Source organism: Canis lupus, chromosome 7, assembly GCF_048164855.1.
Source record: "Canis lupus baileyi chromosome 7, mCanLup2.hap1, whole genome shotgun sequence".
NCBI lineage: Eukaryota > Metazoa > Chordata > Mammalia > Carnivora > Canidae > Canis > Canis lupus.
Window position 1 is genome coordinate 35,069,127 of NC_132844.1, and position 20,918 is coordinate 35,090,044.

The following is a 20,918-nucleotide window of genomic DNA, read 5'->3' on the forward strand; positions in this document are numbered from 1 at the left end:
GTCTGGAAAGCCCTGTGACTTTTTGCATCACTGTTAAACAGAATACTTAGGAAAGTTCTGTACAGAGATAAAGCCACACTCTCATATTCAGTAATATGACAACTAGTAAATTATGGAAGCAGCCCAAGTATCCATCAATAGATGAATGGATAAAGAAGATATGGTGTGTGTGTGCGCGCGCGCATGCGCACAATGGAATATTATTCAGCCATAAAAAAGAATGAAATCTTGCCATTTGTAACAACGTGGATGGAGCTAGAAGATAGAATGCTAAGTGACATAAGTCAGTCAGAGAAACACAAATGCCATATGATTTCACTTATATGAGAAATTTAAGAAACAAAAGAGCAAAGGGAAAAAAAGAAACATAACCAAAAAACAGACTTTTAACAATAGAGAACAAACTGATGGTTACCAGAGAAGAGATGGGTGGGGGGATGGGGGAAATAGGTGATGGAGATTAAAGAGTACACTTATGGGAAAGAAAAATAAAATAAAATAAAAATGAGTAGACAATACTCTGAGCAGGAAATAAAGATCATGCCCAAGGTCACACACTGCTAATAACAGGTAGCATCTGAGATTGAAATCCAAAGTGTTCTGACTTTAAAAGTCTTGGTCTTAGGACTCTACCTTCCTTCATTTGCTATATTCATTCCACAAACATTAATGAGCGCCCTCTTAGCTAGCCCCTCACTTGTGCTTGGAGCTACCAACATAGAGCTGTGTAAGCTAAAAATAATAATAATAATAATAATTAATTAAATGAAGTTTTAGGTCATGAGGCAGATAACAGATTTCAAAGGGCACAAGTATAGCAGGAATGCTGGAATGAGGAAAGAAGAAAGAAAAAATATATATAATATAAAATAATAAATTAGAAAATAAGTTGAGATAAATTCCACTTTTTCGTAGCAGTATTACCCAGGGATTACAACTTGTTTCTATATACATAATTTGAAATAATTATTCAGAAAATATGGAAACAACTTTTCTATAATAATATTATAGTCAGCAAAAGATGATTCCTGTCACACAGCAGTCAGAATAAGCTGCAAGTAAGATCAATGTAGCAAAGAAAGAATTTAAACACATCACATTTCAAGGTATAAAAAGAAAGATGGCACAAATATGGAAAGAACTAAATTTTAAAGAACTAAAATATTGCTTCTCAGGTATCACACAAGGAATTTTACCTTTATCATCCACTACTTAGAAAATATTTCCTATTAAAGAGGGATGATCAAGGTGTAATTCCTGAAAATGAGGTCATATTTTCTCATTATTTCACATTCTGAAAGATAACAGGAATCTTGGCAGTCAAGACACAGATATTTAATGAGAAATGATGTTGTGAAAATATGTATACTTCTTCCTGAAATAAAGGAAATTATTCCTCCATATTAAGCTTAGCAGTGAGAAAAATAAGGCACTTTTTGCCTCTTTAAAAGGTCTATTTATGCTTTCATTGTAGAGAATAAAAAATAGCACACTTCACTCTATATACTTAACAACAGTTAGACATGATGATTGTTAGTAACATATAAGCCTGGCTAAAGAGCAACGTGTGGCCAGTTAGTTCTTTCTGCATTTTTATGGTTCAACTCTGTTTTAAATTTACTGAAGAATCTATCCTTTTCATAAGCTGTGTGACTGGCAATTTTCCATGTGGCTTTTTCCTCTTAATTGCTTTGCTCAGAAAGAGCCAGCTGTGTGTCAGCAAGGTCTCTCTATTACCTTTAGCAATAAATTATGTTTTAACATTTATTCATATATTCTTTTTTCTCTTCTACATCCCTAAACTACCATTCAGTAAACTAATAAAAAATTCTCTTTTCTTCCTAGCTCCTCCAAGAGTCTTTTCTAGGAGAGCAGCTGAAAATTATTATGGGTTTTTATTGTTATTTTCTTTTGAAAGAGAGTGAATTTACATAATATACAGTTTCATAGACTGTCAGAATATACATGAAGTGCCAATATACATAAGGTGTATTTTGATACTTTAAAAAAAATAACACTGCATTCAAATTATTATTGCTTAAAATATGGTTTAATATTACTAACTTTTCACTCATATTACATCAAACAAACTACATCTACTAAAAAACATATTCAGCAACCTAAATACACAAATGTAACATTTAAATGCTTTTCCCTCATCTCTGGAATTAATAAAATAGTAAAATAAAGATGTAATTACTGATTATTTAGGTCTGTTATAAAGAATCATGTAAATGATATACTAGGTAGTAGAAAAGCTGACTTCTGATTTTAAAAAATATATTAATTTTAATACTTCGAATTAACTCGAACTTCCAATTGACAGTGAAAAGGTTACTGATTCATATCCACTTGTAAAGGACCAGATCCTGCTAGGAAGTCATATTCTCTGGTGGCTCAATTTTTACATCAGTGGTTTTTAAACCATGTGCTATGGGGAGGAGGCCCTCAGAAGCCACACTCTTTCTCTACTTCCCCTTAAGCTAGGAACTAGGCACAAAGGTTCCCAGCTGGCAAGGGGGTCAGGGAGGGGGTGGGGGGAAAGGTAGAGGGGCAACACCACCTCCATGGTGAGTTTCAAAACATTCATTTTGTTTGAAAGGAAAGCTTCCACTACTGAGACAGAGTTGGTGAGGGCCAGTGATAAACATGGCAATACTACTAACAAGGAACAGTCTCATCCAAAATACCAATGGTCTCAAAAAAAAAAAAGACAAAATACCAATGGTCTCTCCACTGAAGAGCACCAACTTAGAACATTGTTTTTTATCTTTTTCTGTTAGGGTGGTATAGGGTGAAGTGACATTTCTTGCACAGAAAATTTACATGGAAAGAATAGACTATTCATATAACAGATTCTGGTCCAAATAATGAACAGTGATTTAAAAATATGATTTTGAGGTGACACTTATTTCCCAAAATTCCACTGCACTAACCTACTCAGAAATTCTGACATTTCTCTCTCCATTTGTTCCCTTTAAGAAAAATGATAATACAGCACAGTCATATAAAAGACAATTTAAGTTACTTATAGAATCTAAAAGCATAATTAGAAATATATGTTTTCAATAGGATTATTGATTCACACTATCATTTTACTTTGTAAAAGTCTTTAATAATATATTATTCAACATGGTATATAACCATAAAATACAGCAAATGTTTGTTTAAATACAGTTAAGGTTGTTTGAACTCCATTTTGCAGTAGGAACTTTAGATAAAACCTCATGAGAGACATGCTTCTGTGGTATTTTTTATTTGTAGAATATAATTAGCATGTTCTAAATGCATACTGGAAACTTGGCAGGATATAGATTCTATAGAGGGAGTTTTGCAGAGGCTGCTTAGTAAATATTAATTTGATGGCGTAACAGAGGTAAACCAAGCTAATCTATATTATAGTGTCAGAGTTTAAATAAGAGTCTAATATATTCAAACTTTAAAATTCTGAATCAAAGCATGCTTTAAAAAATATAAAAGTACTCAAATGCATCAAGTATGTGTTAAACATCAGAAGTGTCCTGACTCTCTAAGGATAAACATTTCCTAGAGGCAAAAGTTACTTTTCTTTTATTATTCAGGGGAGTGTAACTTTTCTCAATATTCATTTAATTCTGTGAAATGTAATAGATATTTCATCATGTCATCAACAATTCATTAATTTCATTATTTTATTTTCCTGTTCTTTCTTTTTTCCTTTGCAATTAATCATTTACTCCTGGCTCATTCTATTATCGGACTCTGGTAACCTCAAAATCTTACAAATCAGGAAAAATTGTAAGAAAAGAAAATGGGTATGTTTGCATTAGGGTGCAGTTTCCTGGATGCTTGTCAGAAACTGGGACCTTGATGATAAAGGAACAAAGGACTCCTATAATTCTCTTTCCTTGTAATGAACATTGACTCAGATTAGGGGCTGAGAAAAATCTATCCAAGCAGGCACAGTCAGAGAAAAAGTCATCTTTCAACCGATGACTGATGATAACAAATGCAAAGTTAAAAACACAAATATATATAAAAATACCTACTGAGCAATACATTTGTCAATCTCCATTTAGGCTAGTCAGAATTTTCTTTCAAACTCCATACAATTTTGATAAATATTTTTAAAATTCTATTATCACCCTGCCTCAAGATTTTTTTTAAGATTTATTTATTTGAGGGATCCCTGGGTGGCGCAGCGGTTTGGCGCCTGCCTTTGGCCCAGGGCGCGATCCTGGAGACCTGGGATCGAATCCCACGTCGGGCTCCCGGTGCATGGAGCCTGCTTCTCCCTCTGCCTGTGTCTCTGCCTCTCTCTCTCTCTCTGTCTCTCTGTGTGACTATCATAAATAAATAAATAAATAAATAAATAAATAAATAAATAAATAAATAAAAAAAGATTTATTTATTTGAGAGAGACACTGTGTGTGCATGTGTGTGAGTGGGGAGAGGGGATGAGGGGGAAAGAGAGAGAGTCTCAAGTAGACTCCCCGCTGAGCATGGAGTCCAACTTGGGGCTGATCCCAGGACCCTGAGATCATGACCTGATCAAGAGTTGGATAGTTAACTGACTGAGCCACCCAGGTGCATCTACCTACATTATCATCCTATCTCAAGGTTTCCATCTTAGCATCCAAGAGCATCTGTTTCTACCATCTCTTTCTTCTAAACCTTCCTCCATTCTTTTTCCCACAGCTTTTAAAGAGAATTCATACCCTTTTTAAGCTCTTTACTACATGGTCTATTGATTATATAGAGATTTCCCTGTCTGCTGCAACACTACCCTGGAAGGCAATCTCTAATGACTCAGCATCTCACTTGACCCTATGATACTGCTCTAGGAGCTGCATCAAAGAGACTAGACAGAAATGGTTCCTGCACCCAGTTGCTTTTTTCCTTCTAACTTTCCCAAACTATATACAAATATTCACAATTTTACTTTATATGCACTAGTTGCAGGGCTTATTTAACTCAAGCTCAAATGGTAACTAAAGAGCTGCTTTTATAATGGAAGGAAATAGCACCCAGAGATGTTTTTAAAAATTTTGGTACCCTGTGGTAACAAGGCTGTGGTGAGAGTACACTGATGGCATCTGAGGAGGTAGGGGTCAGGGGTGCCAAATGTCCTGCACAAGGAACAAGTGCCTGGTATCCCATGTGATATTAACATGTCCACCAGACAGAGGTGAGACACACACACACACACACACACATACAGTTTTACATGTAAACAGACTTCTACATGTAAAGAACCTTTTTGGGGGGCATGGTTTTAATATTCACAGAGTTTTTCCAGAAATGCAACTACTGCAGGAAAATCTGTTTAGAACTTTCCAAAGTACTGGGGTGCCTGAGTGGCTGAGATGGTTAAGCATCTGCCTTTGGCTCACGTCATAATCTCCAGGTGGGATCGAGCCCCATATCAAGCCCTACATCGAGCCCTACATCGGGTTCCCAGCTCAGTGGGGAGTCTACTTCTCCCTCTCTCTCTCTCTGCCTCTCCCCCTGCTTGTGCTCCCTCTGTCTCTCTCTCAAATGAAATAAAAAAAATCTTAAAAAAAAATAATATGACTAAGAAAAAAAAAACTTTACAAAGTACTGTTCACAATTTCACGGCATTCAATTGACCAATATAGCATTCTTACATCAATTTGCACTTATAGCTGTCATATTTATGGTGATACTATGTATGAATGGAAAATATGAGTATTTGATATTTTCCTGTAGTTGTGAACAAGCACTTTCATATTAAAATAAATACTGTTTTATTATAAATAATATGCCCTTTCATTTCTCTTTTACACATAATGTTTGGAGAGAATTATTTATGCAGGTTATGACTTATAAAACAACTGTCACTGGTATTAGGGTCTGACAAAGTTGAGAATCAACATTATAAAGGTTATAGTAGGGGTCATAAAGTGTTAAAATTTAGATTTTATATATATATTCCAAAATTTTACATGTAGTATATACATAAAATATGTGCAAAAAACCCCACAAAAATTTGTTTTAATGAGGAAACCATTTCTCCTAAAAAGTAACCACAATCTGTTAAGGGAAAAAAGGGGTTATATGACCAAATCAAATTTTGAAAAGAGAAATGACATACGGTGTCATTTTGGGTCTTGCTCCAACGATTCTGTGAAAAATAATATATTTTAGTTAATCTTGTTAAGCAATTCTGAATCATGAAAAACTGGATTGTACCAAATTTGTGTTTCAATACTCTATACACTGACTTAAAAAAAAAATTATATTTATTTAATCTATGAGATCACTCAAAATTTTAATGTTTAAAATTTTCCTTAAAAATTATGAGAAAGTATAAATTAAAGACATTCAATGAAAATTAAAGAGCAAATATATATCTAGATTAGAAAATTCATACACTGTGAAGTGTGCTTGTTGTTAACAGAATCTCAATATTATTTCATAATTTTAGGTAATGTGAAATCACTTTGCATCAAGGATCATATGTGAATTAATTAAGATCACATTTTAAAACATATTACATATGTAGAAAACAATTCTTACTTAGAAGTTACTGGACGGGAATCCGAGCTGAAAAAGTAACTTGGAAATTGTTTAATACAGCAAAATCCATTTACATGTATTTTTTAATGCATCACAGAACCCCAGAATGACATTTTCATGCTATATATTAGAATAGTATTACTTAAGAGAGTTCTTACTCATAAATTTGTCAGAAATAATTCAGTGCTAACAAAGGTAAAATAAACATTCAAAAACGTTTATTTGTGGGCCATGGAGTAAAATGAAATGATCAAATATGGAAAATATGTATAGAACATCATCCATAATGAAGTGTTAATGCTTGTAGTACAGAGTATAAAATAACCAGGAGGTTCTAAAGAATAGAAACTCATGAGGACATGAGGGTCAAGGAAAGCTTTCCTGGAAAGGGCTGCCAAAAAGGACTTAAAGGGCATTTAATAGAGAAGGAGACAACAACCTAGGAGCTATCTCACAGGAACACTAAAGCTAACTCTTTTGCCATTCAATCATAACTGCTTGAGTATCTCCTAATTACTTAGTAGTGGTACCATTACATAGTTAATTCTGCTTAAATTAAATCACAGGTAACTTTTCATTTATGTTAAAGGTACTGAATGATCCACTCTTTCTCTGAGAGACCACTCACTCTTGGAAAAAGTGCATCTTTCTGAAGATGGGAAGGAATGCACATATGAGTCTGTATCTTATACATATTATATGGAATGGCTCTAGATATAGTTTAATATTTCAAATGCTTACACCTAAAGCTTGGCTGGTCATGGATACCAATACCGACTCCAATAATGAATCTCTTAGAAATGAACTTCAGTCATAATGAAGCCACTTCGGGTCAACTGCAGTGCTTCCTCACACACATTAGGGAGAGCAGCTGTAGGAGCTTGTTTCATTGAGGAGACTGGCCCAGTTACTAATCAGTTATACACAAAGGCTCCCAGACATTCCAACATAACACAGGTAGAAGGAACACAAGAGCAGCTAAGCTGAGTCTGCAGTTACAAGAATCACAGCCCAGAGAAAATACTTTTTTAATTACAGTGAAATGTTAATAAAAAGCTAAAATATTGGACTCAAACCCAAGAGCTTAATAATTACTATACTTTGATAGGCCTATTTGGTTTATTTAAATATAATATACTTTCATATACAGTTCAGACCCCAGAGCTCCCCAATGTAATCACTTCCTAGAAAAAGCATGAAGGCAACTTAACATACCCTCTTCCATCCCTTTGTTTTGGCTAAATAAAATCTAATCACTGCCTTGCCATTTCAATCAAGTTTTTTCCTTTCACAAGGAAATAGCGACACCTAGTGGCTGCATTTTAATTACAGTTTGCTATAAACCGTGCTCTGACATTCTGGAAAGCATGGTTACATAAATCTATGTGCCTCTCAATATCTATAAACATATATACCTGCATGCAAAGCAACTTCACAAACTAGTTTTGCTGTTTTTACAAATAAATAATCAAAATAATGAATGTTTCTACATTCCACACTTTTAAAAATGAATGTTATGTGAGGACCTTCCTGGGACTTTTAACAAGCACATCTATATTTCTTCACACTCCAATAAAATTCAGTATTAAGAGATAATTTGGAAACATTTCAATGTGATAAGCCTTCTTCCTTGGAAAGGGAACTCTATTGTGAAACATGGGGTGTGTGTGTGTGTGTGTGTGTGTAAAACTCTTCCCCATTCCAAGTGTTAGGGCATATGATATATTAAAAAAAAAACTGCATTAGGAAAAGATTAAATCTCAACCTCAAGAATATTAATTGGATTATAATATATTCACTGATTTCTATGCCAGTATTTAATGGCAAGTATTTAGAAATTAGATGTCTACTTTTTATATAATACTCCTTGACAATTTCAGAGTAAAAGCTGAGATGTTTCATGAACAGAAATATCATTTTTATTTTTCATTGGTTCAACAATTTGATGAAATCAATGGTTTCATTTGCTTGGGTATAAAAGTTGAAACAAATAATTTTTAAATGATTTTAATTAAAATAGATCAGGGCCTAAAGAATGTGATTTTTCTCCTAGTCCCTTTACACTGAAACAAGAAGCAGAGAGGGAAAGAAAGCAGAGGTGCCATGCCCCACCCAGTGGCCCTGTACCTCCGGAGGGCCAGGTCACCCTGGGCCTCGTCAGTGATGAGCTCAGCTTCACTCTGGGCAATCCTCAGGGCCAGCTCCCGGTCCCGGCGCTCCTGCTCCAGAACCGCCTGCTGCTGGGATTCCTCCTCCCGCTGTCGGGCCAGCTGCTCCTCCACTTCAGCCTGCCAAGGACAGAAAGCTATCTCAATAAGCTCTCTCTACTTGTTTACTTGATCATTACTACCTAAAATTGCTCCACACAAGTTCTTTACTGAGGAATACATATTGTTTAACCAGAAATCTCTCCAGTCTCCATTTTCTTCTATATTTTGATAAATGCTTCCCTCCTCTTTCCTAAATCCAAGAGAAGGCAGAGGAACCATAGTTCCACCACTCTATCACCATGAGTAGTATCTCAAATAATTGCATGAGAACCCTAGGTATATCACATTGACCAACATGTAGACAGCAGATGTCAGGAATTTAAAGGCTGATTGTGCTAAGGATGAATTATGAAAGCCAAAACAAACAGAAACACAAATATGTGATCAGTTATTCTCAGATATGGACTTTAGAAAAAATGGAGGTGGGGAACTATCTTATCCCTAACTTACTGATACTAGTATCTACAAAGTTGCAAAGTTATAATTATGTTTTAAGTGAATATTCATTTGACCTTCCCCCAATTATAATAATAACAAACGAATATTTTTTGAATGGGGCTAAATGCTTTAAATATAAGTCAACTCATTTAATGTTAACAACTATTATTTATCCTCAATCCAAGAAAAGAAAACATGGCCCACTCATTATCACTTGTGCAATATCACAATTTCTATCAGTGATAGACCCTAGATCTGAACTCACTTACCTAGATCCAAAGTCCCTCCCCACAACCACTTCAGAGAAAGCCCTTTGTCTCTAAGGTAAACCAAAGACCGTTTATCTAACAAATCAAGGTTTTGTTTGCAACTTCTTTTGTCTTTATAATTCTGTAGATTCTGAAAGAAATTCAGTCTGTCTAATAATTATATACCTGAATACGTTTTTCGTCATCTTCCCTTTTCTTTCTCTCTTCTTCTTCTTGTTTTCTCTTTGCTTCCATCTCAAGTTTCCTATAACAAAAAAGAGGAAACTCCTCAAAAACTTAATAGAAAATAAGAAATCCATCAGAAAACAATCGATCTATTAATAAACAGAGGTTACAGAATGGGGACTGAAATTAACCTCCTGGCTATATGCATCATCAGCTTACCTTGAAAACAAAGTCTAACTCTACTGACAGTAATTCTTCTGAAATAAATAAAAACAAATACAATTATATTCTATAACCTTTAAATCTGTAGATTAACTTGGTTATAAAGCCTACCTGCAAGGTCTTGATCACATGTGCCCCACTCTCCTTCTCCAATTTAACAACTCTTACACATTCTTTCTGTCTGCCCCATGGTGGCAACCTTGCAAAAAGCTGTCAGTTTTAAAACTGCAGAAAAGGAGAAGTGCCTTTTTTCTTGCTTATAAAATAATAAGTCAAAGCTTTAAAAATAAGTTAAGAAATCCTCAGATATAAAAGCCTTACGAAAATTCAGATTATAGTTAAAATCACTGTTATTAGAACATGAACTTTTCTCTATTTTTAAACTTATTCTAAAATTATTGTTTTAAAAGACTAGAACTTTTAAAAATAATATTCATTAATCAGCATCAACACCAAGAATTCACTATTCTGTTAATTTCTAATTCAAAACAATATAAATTCCTTACATCCGCCTTTCCTCCTCTTCCTTTCTTCGACGTCGTTCATCTTCTTCACGTCTTTTTCTTTCTTTTTCCATTTCTTCTTGAATACGCTTCAGCCTTTCTGCTTCCTCTTCCTGCTGTTTTTTTTTCTGTAATGCACTGAGAAGTTCCTCTGAGCTTTTAACTAGTGCATCATACTCTCTCTGTATTTGTTCTCTCGTCATCATAGTGGACTTAAAAACAAAATAATAAACATGTACTTAAAAATTATCTCTTCTGTCTCACCAATGGAAATATACTGAACACTACTGAATTACATTTAAAAATGGTTAAGATGGTAAATTTAATGTCACAGGCTTTTACCACACAAAAAGACCTGTATACACACACACACACACACAAAGACTGGAAAAGTCGGTAAGCAGTAAAGCCATTATCTTTGTTATACTATTTGTACATTAAATAATGTTCTTAAAAATATTCATCTCTGCAAACAAATATGTGAATCTATTTCCTATTAATCAAGTAATCAAATATCTAACGGTGTACTGTAGATGAAGTAACATACTATAGTTGAAAATTGTTTTAAGGAATGATTTGTTAATTTTGCTTTTGTTTCCTCTTTTTTAATAATAATGTTCAAAATACTACCTAGGGAATATTTAAGAAATTACTAAATATACTAAAATTATTGGATGATTTTCCAAAGTAACCCTTCAAAAAATGTGGCTGGGGGGCGCCTAGGTGGCTCAGTTAGTTAAGCAGCTGCCTTTGGATTGAGCCCAGCATTAGGCTCCCTGCTCAGCAGAGGGCCTGTTTCTCCCTCTTCCTCTGGCCCTCCCCATGGCTGGTGTGTTCTTCCCTCCCACCCCTACTCGCCGCCGCCCCCCCCCCCCCCCCCGTGCCATGTGCTCTTTCTCAAATAAATGATCTTTAAAAAAAAAAAAAAGTAGAGGCTCAAAATCAAATTGTGAGGAGGACCACACAAACATAAGCATCTTTAAAAAGATTGGAAGGTGACTGCACAGCAGTCTAATAGCTAAATCTGTTATTGTCAGGGCTTATGGGGGTTTTGGTGGTCTCCAAATTTTCCATAATATTACTTACTTTTATAATTTGAAAATTAGTTTCTAAAGGTAAAAAAAAAAAAAAAAAAGAAACAAAATAACTTGCATTTCTCCTGCCTCAATAATGACTATATAAAAGCTTACTAGCAGATTTTTTTTTTAATTTTTTTCCTTTATTTATTTATGATAGTCACACAGAGAGAGAGAGAGAGAGAGAGGCAGAGACACAGGCAGAGAGAGAAGCAGGCTCCATGCACCGGGAGTCCGACGTGGGACTCGATCCTGGGTCGCCAGTATCGCACCCTGGGCCAAAGGCAGGCGCCAAACCGCTGCGCCACCCAGGGATCCCAGACTTTTTAGTTACTATTTTGGGTAGGGAGGAGGGAGTTTCCTAACAACAGATGAAACTGCATAACAATTATCTTTTTAGTTTTTGGCTATAAAAATTTTCAAACACAGAGCTGAGAGAACAATATAATGTGCATCACTTGCTATCACTGAGACTCAACATTTGCAACATTTTGTATTTTTTTAAAAAGGACGTTTTTCTATATAATTCAATACCAATAACATAGTATATTCAGTTATTTTAAAAAGTCAATCATTTGGATTAAATTACATACCTTAATTTTGGCCATTAAAGCATCAATAGAAATTTCAAGGTCCTTGACCTGTTTATTCATCTCTAGTTTTCCATCCTTCAATGCACTTACTACTTCATTAAATTTATCAAGTCGTTTTTTCAGTGTGCCCACCTTAACCAGGCCATCAATGCTGTAAGATAATACTTCATCAGAGTTTAAATTCACCACTTAATGCTATGCACTGATTTTTCATCTTAATAAAATGCTAAACATATTGCTAATAGGATATTTCACTTCTGTTTTCATACTATCCAGGATTCTCTTTTTTAGAGCTCTTGTTGAAAAGAGGTAAAAAAAAAATAATCAAATATGAGTATGAATGATATTGATGCCTATCAGTAATATATTAGCCTTCTACATTTATATTGAAAAATCTGAGAATTCAAATTATAAAAGAACTTAAAAGAGTTATGTAATCCCTTTGAAAAGGTTTAAGAATTAACAGTTATTCAGGACTGAATAACTTTTTAGTTTAAAAAGTCTAAATTAATAAGACTCAAATATAAAGATGAAATTTACAGTGGAACAACATAATTCTTATAGATAAACTTGAGAATTACAGTGAAAACATTAATGAGATGTTTTTAAAAACATGAATTTGACATTTACCAAGAAATGGTAAATCACCAAAATAATTGGAGTAAAAGAGCTTCTTTTAGCCATTTATTTCAACCTTTTTATAGTGTTTACATTTTCATAAGCTACTTCACATCCTCTTGTAGCATGGAACAAGTAATAAAATAATGCAGTAATTAGTTAATTAATTTCAAGTACATAATATAAAATCACAGACTAGTATGTCTTTTCACAAAAAAATATGAAAAAAGAGAAAACTCTGAGAGTATCCAAACTGCTCTTCATTATGACTTTCTAGCCATTTTACATTAGGGTGAATAAGTTTAGCAGGATTCTTTAGGCACTATTCGTCTTACCGAGGTTTGTGTCTCCTTTTGCAAAGCCACATTCGAATAGTTTTTTGCATTTTAATGCAGGCTTCAGCTCGATATTTTATTTTGTTTTTCACTAAGTGAAGGAGAAAAATAAAATGATTGAAAATTATTTGGTTTCAATCAGGCATATAATATTCTTAAAAACCACTGATTTCCACAAAGCAATTTTCAAGAAACGTGAAATTGTGATGAACCTATTATACAGATAACAAAATCAGGAAGTTTAACATTTTTTTAATTCTTTATACTTCTTAAAAAATAAAAAGTACATCATGTGTGTGGCTAGATTTACATTTTAAAAGTGTTATTTCCTTATTATGTCTCACTATTGCTACCCAAACTATCGTAGGAAATACTGATCTATTAGCTGTGTTAAAAGTCTGTCTGAAAAAAGGATTCACTTGTCAAATGGATTTAGGAAAAGCTAAATGCTATGGAGCTTCACAATGAACATACGGGGTGAAGCCTCTGAGAGCCCTGCAGTAAAGGATCTATTTAACTTCAGTTACCCAGAACACTGTACACTAATCTGACCTTGAAACACCTTTTTTCAGAGCTTCCCTATTAATATCCTGCAAAGATCCTGTCTGGTTACTGAGTTCACCACTGCACAACACAATCCATAAACAAATGGTATAGCAGAGATAATTTAAATGTAATGTGTTTTCCATCATAATGCAATGTATAAAGCTGAAAGTACTAAACTATAGTGACAAATGTGCTTACATTTTACTTGTAAAATGATGGGAAAAAAGAGCTTTTGTTATCTTTTTTTCTTATAGTTTCCTTTTTATCTATATTCACAATTGTCTAACAAAAGACCTCAATAATAATCTTTGTTTGCATGATTCCTTTTAGTTAAGTCAAAGGGATTTTATTTTTCTATCAATAAGGTACACCCTACTTAATCCTTTTTGTGGACCTAGCACTAGCAAGTGGGGAGGTGGGAGGGGCAACTACAAATTTAATCAAGTTACTGCCAATAATTCTATACAATTAAATATTTGTCACAGACCCTCAGGTAACCCAGAAACATTCTGCTCCCAGTGCTTGTTTTCGGCAGAGATAAGCAGTTGCTATGATCTAGCAGAGACAAAGTAGTGGCTCGGGCCAGCGTGTCAGAGAGATGAGAGTCTAAAAGAGCAGTGGCAGAAGAGGCTAGAAAGGGAAGCTGAAACCCCATTTCACGGGGCCTTGAAAGACATTCTAAGACTCTGCCCTATTTTAAAGGAAAGCCTTAATAAAAGGCTTTTAGTTTAGAGAGAAACTCTGCAAAGTGAACTCTCAGGTAGCCGAGAAAATCCAGTTGGGGAGCTACTGAAGTTATTATGTGAGTAGGCAAGGGGGCTCCAGTAAGACCCTGGCAATAAAAATAAAAAGGAAACAATCGACTGTATTTGGAGCAGGAATCAGGAGGATTTGTTCACCCACAAGACTTCAGGGACAAGAAAGTAGAGACAACTACAATCTTGAAATTTCTGGTGTGTGTACTGGTAATGCCAAGCAGGCAGAAAGAGGAAAGTTCTGGCTTAAGTCTGAGAGATTGGGGGTTGATTCGGAGGGAGATGAATCAAGACCATGAGTTTTGTTTCTGTTGGTTCAGGACATGATGGAATTAATTCTCCTGTAATACATCTGAATAGGAAGGTAAGTAACATATACAAGAAATATTTTTAAAATATTTACCATGTATACTACTTGCAGGTGTTACATGGAGCCAGGGACACAGCTTGAATAAGAAAAGTGGTCCCTAGGGCCCAGAACTCACAACTTTATAACATTCCACAAACCAATTCGTTTTCAAAATAATTACACATTTTGATGTGAAAGAAAACACCTACATTTGATGACTGAGAGTGAGCACCACTGAACTTTCTTCCAGCGACTGCAGATAAGCCAGTGATTGACTCTTTTAACCAATTCTGCTAAATGATCAGGGTCAGACTTCATAATCTGATCAAATTCTGCAAACTAGGAAATGAAATAATTTAGTAACAGTGTCAAAAAATAAATGTGTTTAAACATAAAGTGAGATACAAAATAATTAGAAGTCCAAAACCTAACTTCCTAGAAATGATCACAAAACAATTATACACACAAGTCTCAGGAGGGTATACAGCAACTTTAAATGTATCTGGCTATATTTCGCTGCCTTTCTCTCCTTCAGCATTGTTTTTTTGGAAGGGTAAGAGCGGCTTACTCATTGCTAGTTAGCAGATTCAACAATAAGAGTAGAAAAAAATCTTAAATGACAATTACAGATAGTTGGCAAAAAGGTTTTACTGAGAAAGGAATGATAAAACAGCTTGTACTTTCAACATATTCTGATTAATTTTTCTTGGGGCAAGTAAGACCAAGTGCTTTCTCAAACTGTTAATTCTAAAATTCTTATTATAGCCCCTAAATAAGAGAAATGTTGAACTTATGATAAATATGTATGATTACAGCTAAGCTAACTATGAACATATTTTTTTCTTTTATATAGGAAATGGCATGGGTGCAATAAAAATATTTATAGGGAAGTATTACATAGATCTTTATCTCATGGACAAAAATGTGAAATCAGATTTATTTATTATCATTAATCTAGCCTTCAAGGCACTAGAGATATTTATTAATAATATTGCTAAGTCAAACAAGTATACTTGGCTATCATATAACAACAGCTGTGTTTAAAATTATGAGGATGCTATTATTCAGTCAATATTAACAAAGTTAAGAATGGTGAAAAGATTACAGATTGTGAATAGCATTTAGTTGTTTCTGTTTTGTACCTATTTGTTATGAAATGCTCTATATGTCAGTCTTGTAATTTAGTACAAAAATCTATAGATACAAAAACTATGGATTAGCCTAAAATTATATTTACATATAAAAGTATAAAAAAAAGTATACATTCATTCACTCTGATTCCTTTATACTCTCATAATGTATTTATACATTTCATTCTTCTTGAAGGAAGTCAGCACAAACTTCAGCCCAATTTCCTATACTTTATACATCTATAGTAATCCAATAGAACTTGTTCTTGTTACAAAGACTCAAAAGTACTGTGGAATTTTGAATTACTGAAGACTAAATATGTTTTAGAAAATTCTTCAATTAAATATTTTCTGGTAGGGGCACCTGGCTGTCTCAGTCAGTAGAGTATGTGACTCTTGATTTCAGGGCTTTAATTACAAGTCCCACATAGGGCATGGAGTCTACTTAAAAAAATAAATCAATTAAATAAAATAAATTTTAAAAAATAAGTATTTTCTGGTTAATCTTTATTTAAGCAAAAAATCCAATTAAATAATGCTCTGATTCCAGTACTTCTGAATGTGAAATAAAAGCTGTAAAACTTATACAAAAATCTTACACATTGTAATCCTCTCACAAATAATATACACAGATGCACATACTACTAGTGATCATATAACTCACGAATAATACAAATCACTAAACACTTAAAAATATGCACTGACTCCAACTATCCATATCCATCATGTGAAAGTTTAAAATAAAAATGTATTTACCTTGCCAGGTCTAAAAAATACTTTTGTTAATCCAAACTTGTAGTCAATTTCGTTTAAGCCCAAAGCTTTAAAAAGAGCCTGAAAATAAAAGTTCAAAAGTTAAATGCCAAATAGTAATTAGAAAGATAGTTCATAGCTAAGAAATTTCAAATTAGGTAGTATTTGTACCTTACAAAACAGTCTTGGATCTAATCTTGCAAGTTTATCTGGCATATACTTTTTATACATGTTGTAGAGTTCATGAAAGGAAGCTCGTGATGGGAAACCACCCTGCATTAAGTCCAAAACAGACACCATACCTAGATTCATAAACAAACACAAATTATTGCCAATCTCTGTACAGAAGCCCAAAATTAACTTATGAATGATCAAACAATTTTACAAATTAATATTTAGAAAGGGGCAATTTACAGGAATCTTCAACAATGAAATATTACATAGGGAATATCATATTCATATTCAATATGTACCAATTTACCCCCCACCTAAAACTATCGCAGAAAATTTCATCAAAAAATCAGCTGGACTAACCATTTTCTAGAGATAAACTACTGGTCCCTAGAAAGCTCAAATTTAGTTTGTACCTTTTTCTGCTAGAAATCTCTGTCACAATCAATAGCATATGAGTAAGAGATAATGCCCTGCATTAAGCCACTTTCCAAGTCCTGAGGTTAATTTTAGAACAAAATTCCTGATAGAGTCTCCAAAAAGTAGTTGAACACATTCCCAAGTTCTCACCTGTGCTTACACAAAGCAAAAGAAAAAGAAAGAGTTCACTATTTTACTATAAAGATGCCCTTTCACTCACCTCTCAAAGAAACTCGTCTATTGGGGTAAACAGTCTATAGGATGAATATCTATGTTCAGTATAACTCTAGTAGCTGATAATTTGAACCTTGAGTCAGTAGGAACCTTTCATGTCAGGAAAAGCATAAAGTAGTCAGGGTAAGGTTCAACCACAGTAGATAATGCCAGGACTTTTATCTATAAAAGGACCTGGGGGCGGTGCCTGGGTGGTTCATCTGGTTAAGCATCTGCCTTAGCTCAAGTCATGATCCCAGAGTCCCAGGATCCAGCCCCACAAGCCACGTGCGCGTGCGTTGAGCTCCCTGCTCAGTGGGGAGTCTGCTGCTCCCTCTCCCTCTGCTCCTCCCCTTGTTTCTTCTCTCTCTCTCTCTCTCTCACTCTCTCTCAAATTAAAAAAAAAAAAAAATCTAAAAAGACCTGGGTTTCACTTCCTGGGAATTTCAAATCAATGGAAATTGATTAAGATTGAGATTACGGAAATTAAGATTATTCAACAAAAAGTGTTAGGACAAACAGCCAGCCATTTAGAAAACAAACCTAACACTGGATTCCTACCTCACTCTGTATACCCAAAATAAATTCCTAGCAGTCAAAATTTAAATTAGCAAAATGAAACTACAAAACATTTTTTAAGAAGTGGATTTTTATTTTAAAATTAATCTTATAGGAAAGATCTTTTCTAGGTAGATTGAATTTTAACCTGACACTGACAAAGGTATCAAACATCAATAGTACTCAGAGTTGATGACAGTGTAAGAAAATATACATATACACCACTGATGGGGAAAGTAAACCAGTGCAAGAGCTTTGGATGGCAATTTGGAAACATTTATGCCCTTGACTCAGTACTTTCTACTTCTATGAATCTATCCTACAACTCATCACACATGTGGACAAAGATATGCATAGAGAATGCACACAGGGTCACTGGGTTACTGTAATAGAAAAAAAAAGAGAAATAACTTAAATATCAATTAATTAAATTATGTTACAATCATATGGTAGAATATAATGTATTCATTAAAAATAGGGCAGAGCTTTATTTAATCAGTATAAAAAATATACCCAAAACAGAATTAAGTGGTTACCCCTGAGAAATAAGACTCCTTTTTGCTTATATTATTCTCTACTATTTGATTTTTGGTAGAGTCAACTATATAACTATTGTAATTTGTAGTACTAATTAATAAAGCACATAAAGGCAATCACTCCTATGGAAAGGAAGATCTAAAACTAATTATAATTAGTTCCTGGCTCTGCTTGGAGAAATAAAAGGTTTGGTTTGTACTGTAACAATTCTTGTCCATTTATATCGAATAAACAAGTATCGTTGGGAACGTACACATCTGCAATCTTTAAGTCTCTTGGCTTGCCCTGTAGCTGAAGACAACATATGAACTGGTTCACAAAAGTTCATTAAGAATTTCATGAAACTTAACAAATTGCCAAGCCTGGGGCTGCATTTCTCAGGATTTGAAGCTAATTTACTCTATAGAGCTTTCAACACTTAAAAAAAATAAGTAAAGGGATCCCTGAGTGGCTCAGCAGTTTAGCACCTGCCTTTGGCCCAGGGCATGGTCCTGGAGTCCCAGGGATGGAGTCCCACATCGGGCTCCTGGCATGGAGCCTGCTTCTCTCTCTGCCTCTCTCTATATATCTATGTCTATCATGAATAATAATAATAATAAATAAAAATCACCAAAAACAAGTACTCTTCTTCTAGAAATTTCCATAACCTGGTTCCTCCTCTGGGAGTCTAGATGGCAAGGGGTTTGTTGGTACAGTCCAGCTGGTTATACTCAGAACCCTTTTTGCTACCACAGACGGGTAGCACAACCCCAAGGTTACAGAGGAAGAACATCTGCCTGAACTCTTACCTTCCCCTACTTTGCCCTGGTATTGGCTGATCAGAAGATAGTAATTTTAGTAAAAGATGTCCTAAATGAATTAATTCTACTTAGTTTGAAAAAAATAATGAAAATGGAAAGGCAATATAGAATTCAAATCTTAAATCCCTTTATTTTATAAAGCATCATAAATATTTATATTCCTACCAGTTATTGGTATTTTTTTCTTTTTCTAATTACCTGGCCACACAACTAGAACCAATTCTATACCATTTTATTATTATTATCATTTTTAAAAAAATCAAACTACTACAAATTGGTGTCATCTATTAAATTGCCAATATATCTTAATATATAGAAATATACTGCTTAACTGAAAGAGAAATCCTAGCTAAAGCATCTGTAACACCACACTCTACCAATTTAAGAGTATATATAGCTAAATTTAAACATGCTTGACTTGCCAGGATACTAGATGCTCATTTAGAAAATAAATGATTTATTATATCAGGCTAAACAAAGCCTACAGAGAAATTTAAATGAGAAAAAAAGTCATATTCAAATTAAAAACTATCTAAAGAAAATATTACAAAAATACATCCATACTGGGGTGTCTGGGTGGTGCAGTCCATTAACAATCTGACTCCTGTTTTTGGTTCAGGTTGTGATCTCAGAATCCTGACATCCAGCCCCATGCTGGGCTCTGTGCTCAGTGAGAATCAGCTTAAGATTCTTTTTCCCCCTCCCTCCACCCCTCACGCTCATATTCTCTCTCTCAAATAAATTAATTAGTTAAAAAAAATACACCCATACTATATGTATGAATACAGGAGACATGAATTAACTTTCTGGAACTTGTTAAAATTATTCACAAGTAAGTCTTCATATGTGCTAGACCAAGCATTTCACTTAACAAATATTTACTGAATCTAGTATAAGCTCTGCACTGCTAGGAAGCTGGGATAACCAAAATGAACACTGTTTCTACCCTCAAGGGATTTTATAGATTAAAGAAAAAATTAAATAATTATATATAAAATTTATGACTACAATAAAGGTGCTCAGCTCCTTTATTCAGACCCCCTTCCTGCTAGAGATATCAAGGAAGGCTTTCACAAAGAAAGGACAATCAAGTGTAGACACAACAGATGAAGACAAGGGAAAGGCAAGAGCTTCTCAATCAGAGGAAGCAGCATGTGCACAAGCCCTGTGACAGGAGGGAACATGGAGCATTTAAGGGACCAAACAAACGCCAGCATGGCTGAAACACAGAGAACAGAGAGAGTGGAAAGAGATGGAGCTAGATGGGATCCCTGGGTGGCGCAGCGGTTTGGCGCTTGCCTTTGGCCCAAGGCGCGGTCCTGGAGACCCAGGATCGAATCCCACATCGGGCTCCCGGTGCATGGAGCCTGCTTCTCCCTCTGCCTGTGTCTCTGCCTCTCTCTCTCTCTCTCTCTCTCTCTCTCTCTCTCTCTGTGACTATCATAAATAAATAAAAATTAAAAAAAAAAAAAAAGAGATGGAGCTAGAAACACATGGGCTAGACCTTATGGGACCTCATAAGCCAGGAGGATTTTGCTCTTTTCCCCTAATAATAATCAGAAGCCATTACAGTATGTTAAGCAGTAAAAAAGACATGATCAGACTTGAGTTATAAAGCAATAATTCCAGATGTATGTGAAGAACAGATGGAAGAGATGCCAGAAGAATACTTGGAAAG

At 34.5% G+C, this 20,918-nt stretch overlaps 1 protein-coding gene across 6 annotated transcripts in view; it reads right to left on the reverse strand.

Annotated features, from left to right (window-relative positions):
* Nucleotides 1-20,918, reverse strand: part of MYO6 (myosin VI) — a 143,856-nt gene that overhangs the window by 9,652 nt on the left and 113,286 nt on the right. For 3 of the 6 annotated variants that reach the window (XM_072832300.1, XM_072832301.1, XM_072832299.1), the window contains exons 21-31: nt 16,713-16,843; nt 16,545-16,622; nt 14,868-14,997; nt 13,009-13,099; nt 12,056-12,206; nt 10,390-10,598; nt 9,662-9,740; nt 8,647-8,807; nt 6,520-6,546; nt 6,095-6,124; nt 2,937-2,975 (exon numbers count right to left, since the gene is read on the reverse strand). In XM_072832300.1, the coding sequence (XP_072688401.1) occupies nt 2,937-2,975; nt 6,095-6,124; nt 6,520-6,546; nt 8,647-8,807; nt 9,662-9,740; nt 10,390-10,598; nt 12,056-12,206; nt 13,009-13,099; nt 14,868-14,997; nt 16,545-16,622; nt 16,713-16,843 (1,126 nt within the window). Of the gene's footprint in view, nt 1-2,936; nt 2,976-6,094; nt 6,125-6,519; nt 6,547-8,646; nt 8,808-9,661; nt 9,741-10,389; nt 10,599-12,055; nt 12,207-13,008; nt 13,100-14,867; nt 14,998-16,544; nt 16,623-16,712; nt 16,844-20,918 lie in introns of those variants that run through there. The other 3 variants (XM_072832303.1, XM_072832302.1, XR_012033960.1) reach the window with 2 other exon arrangements.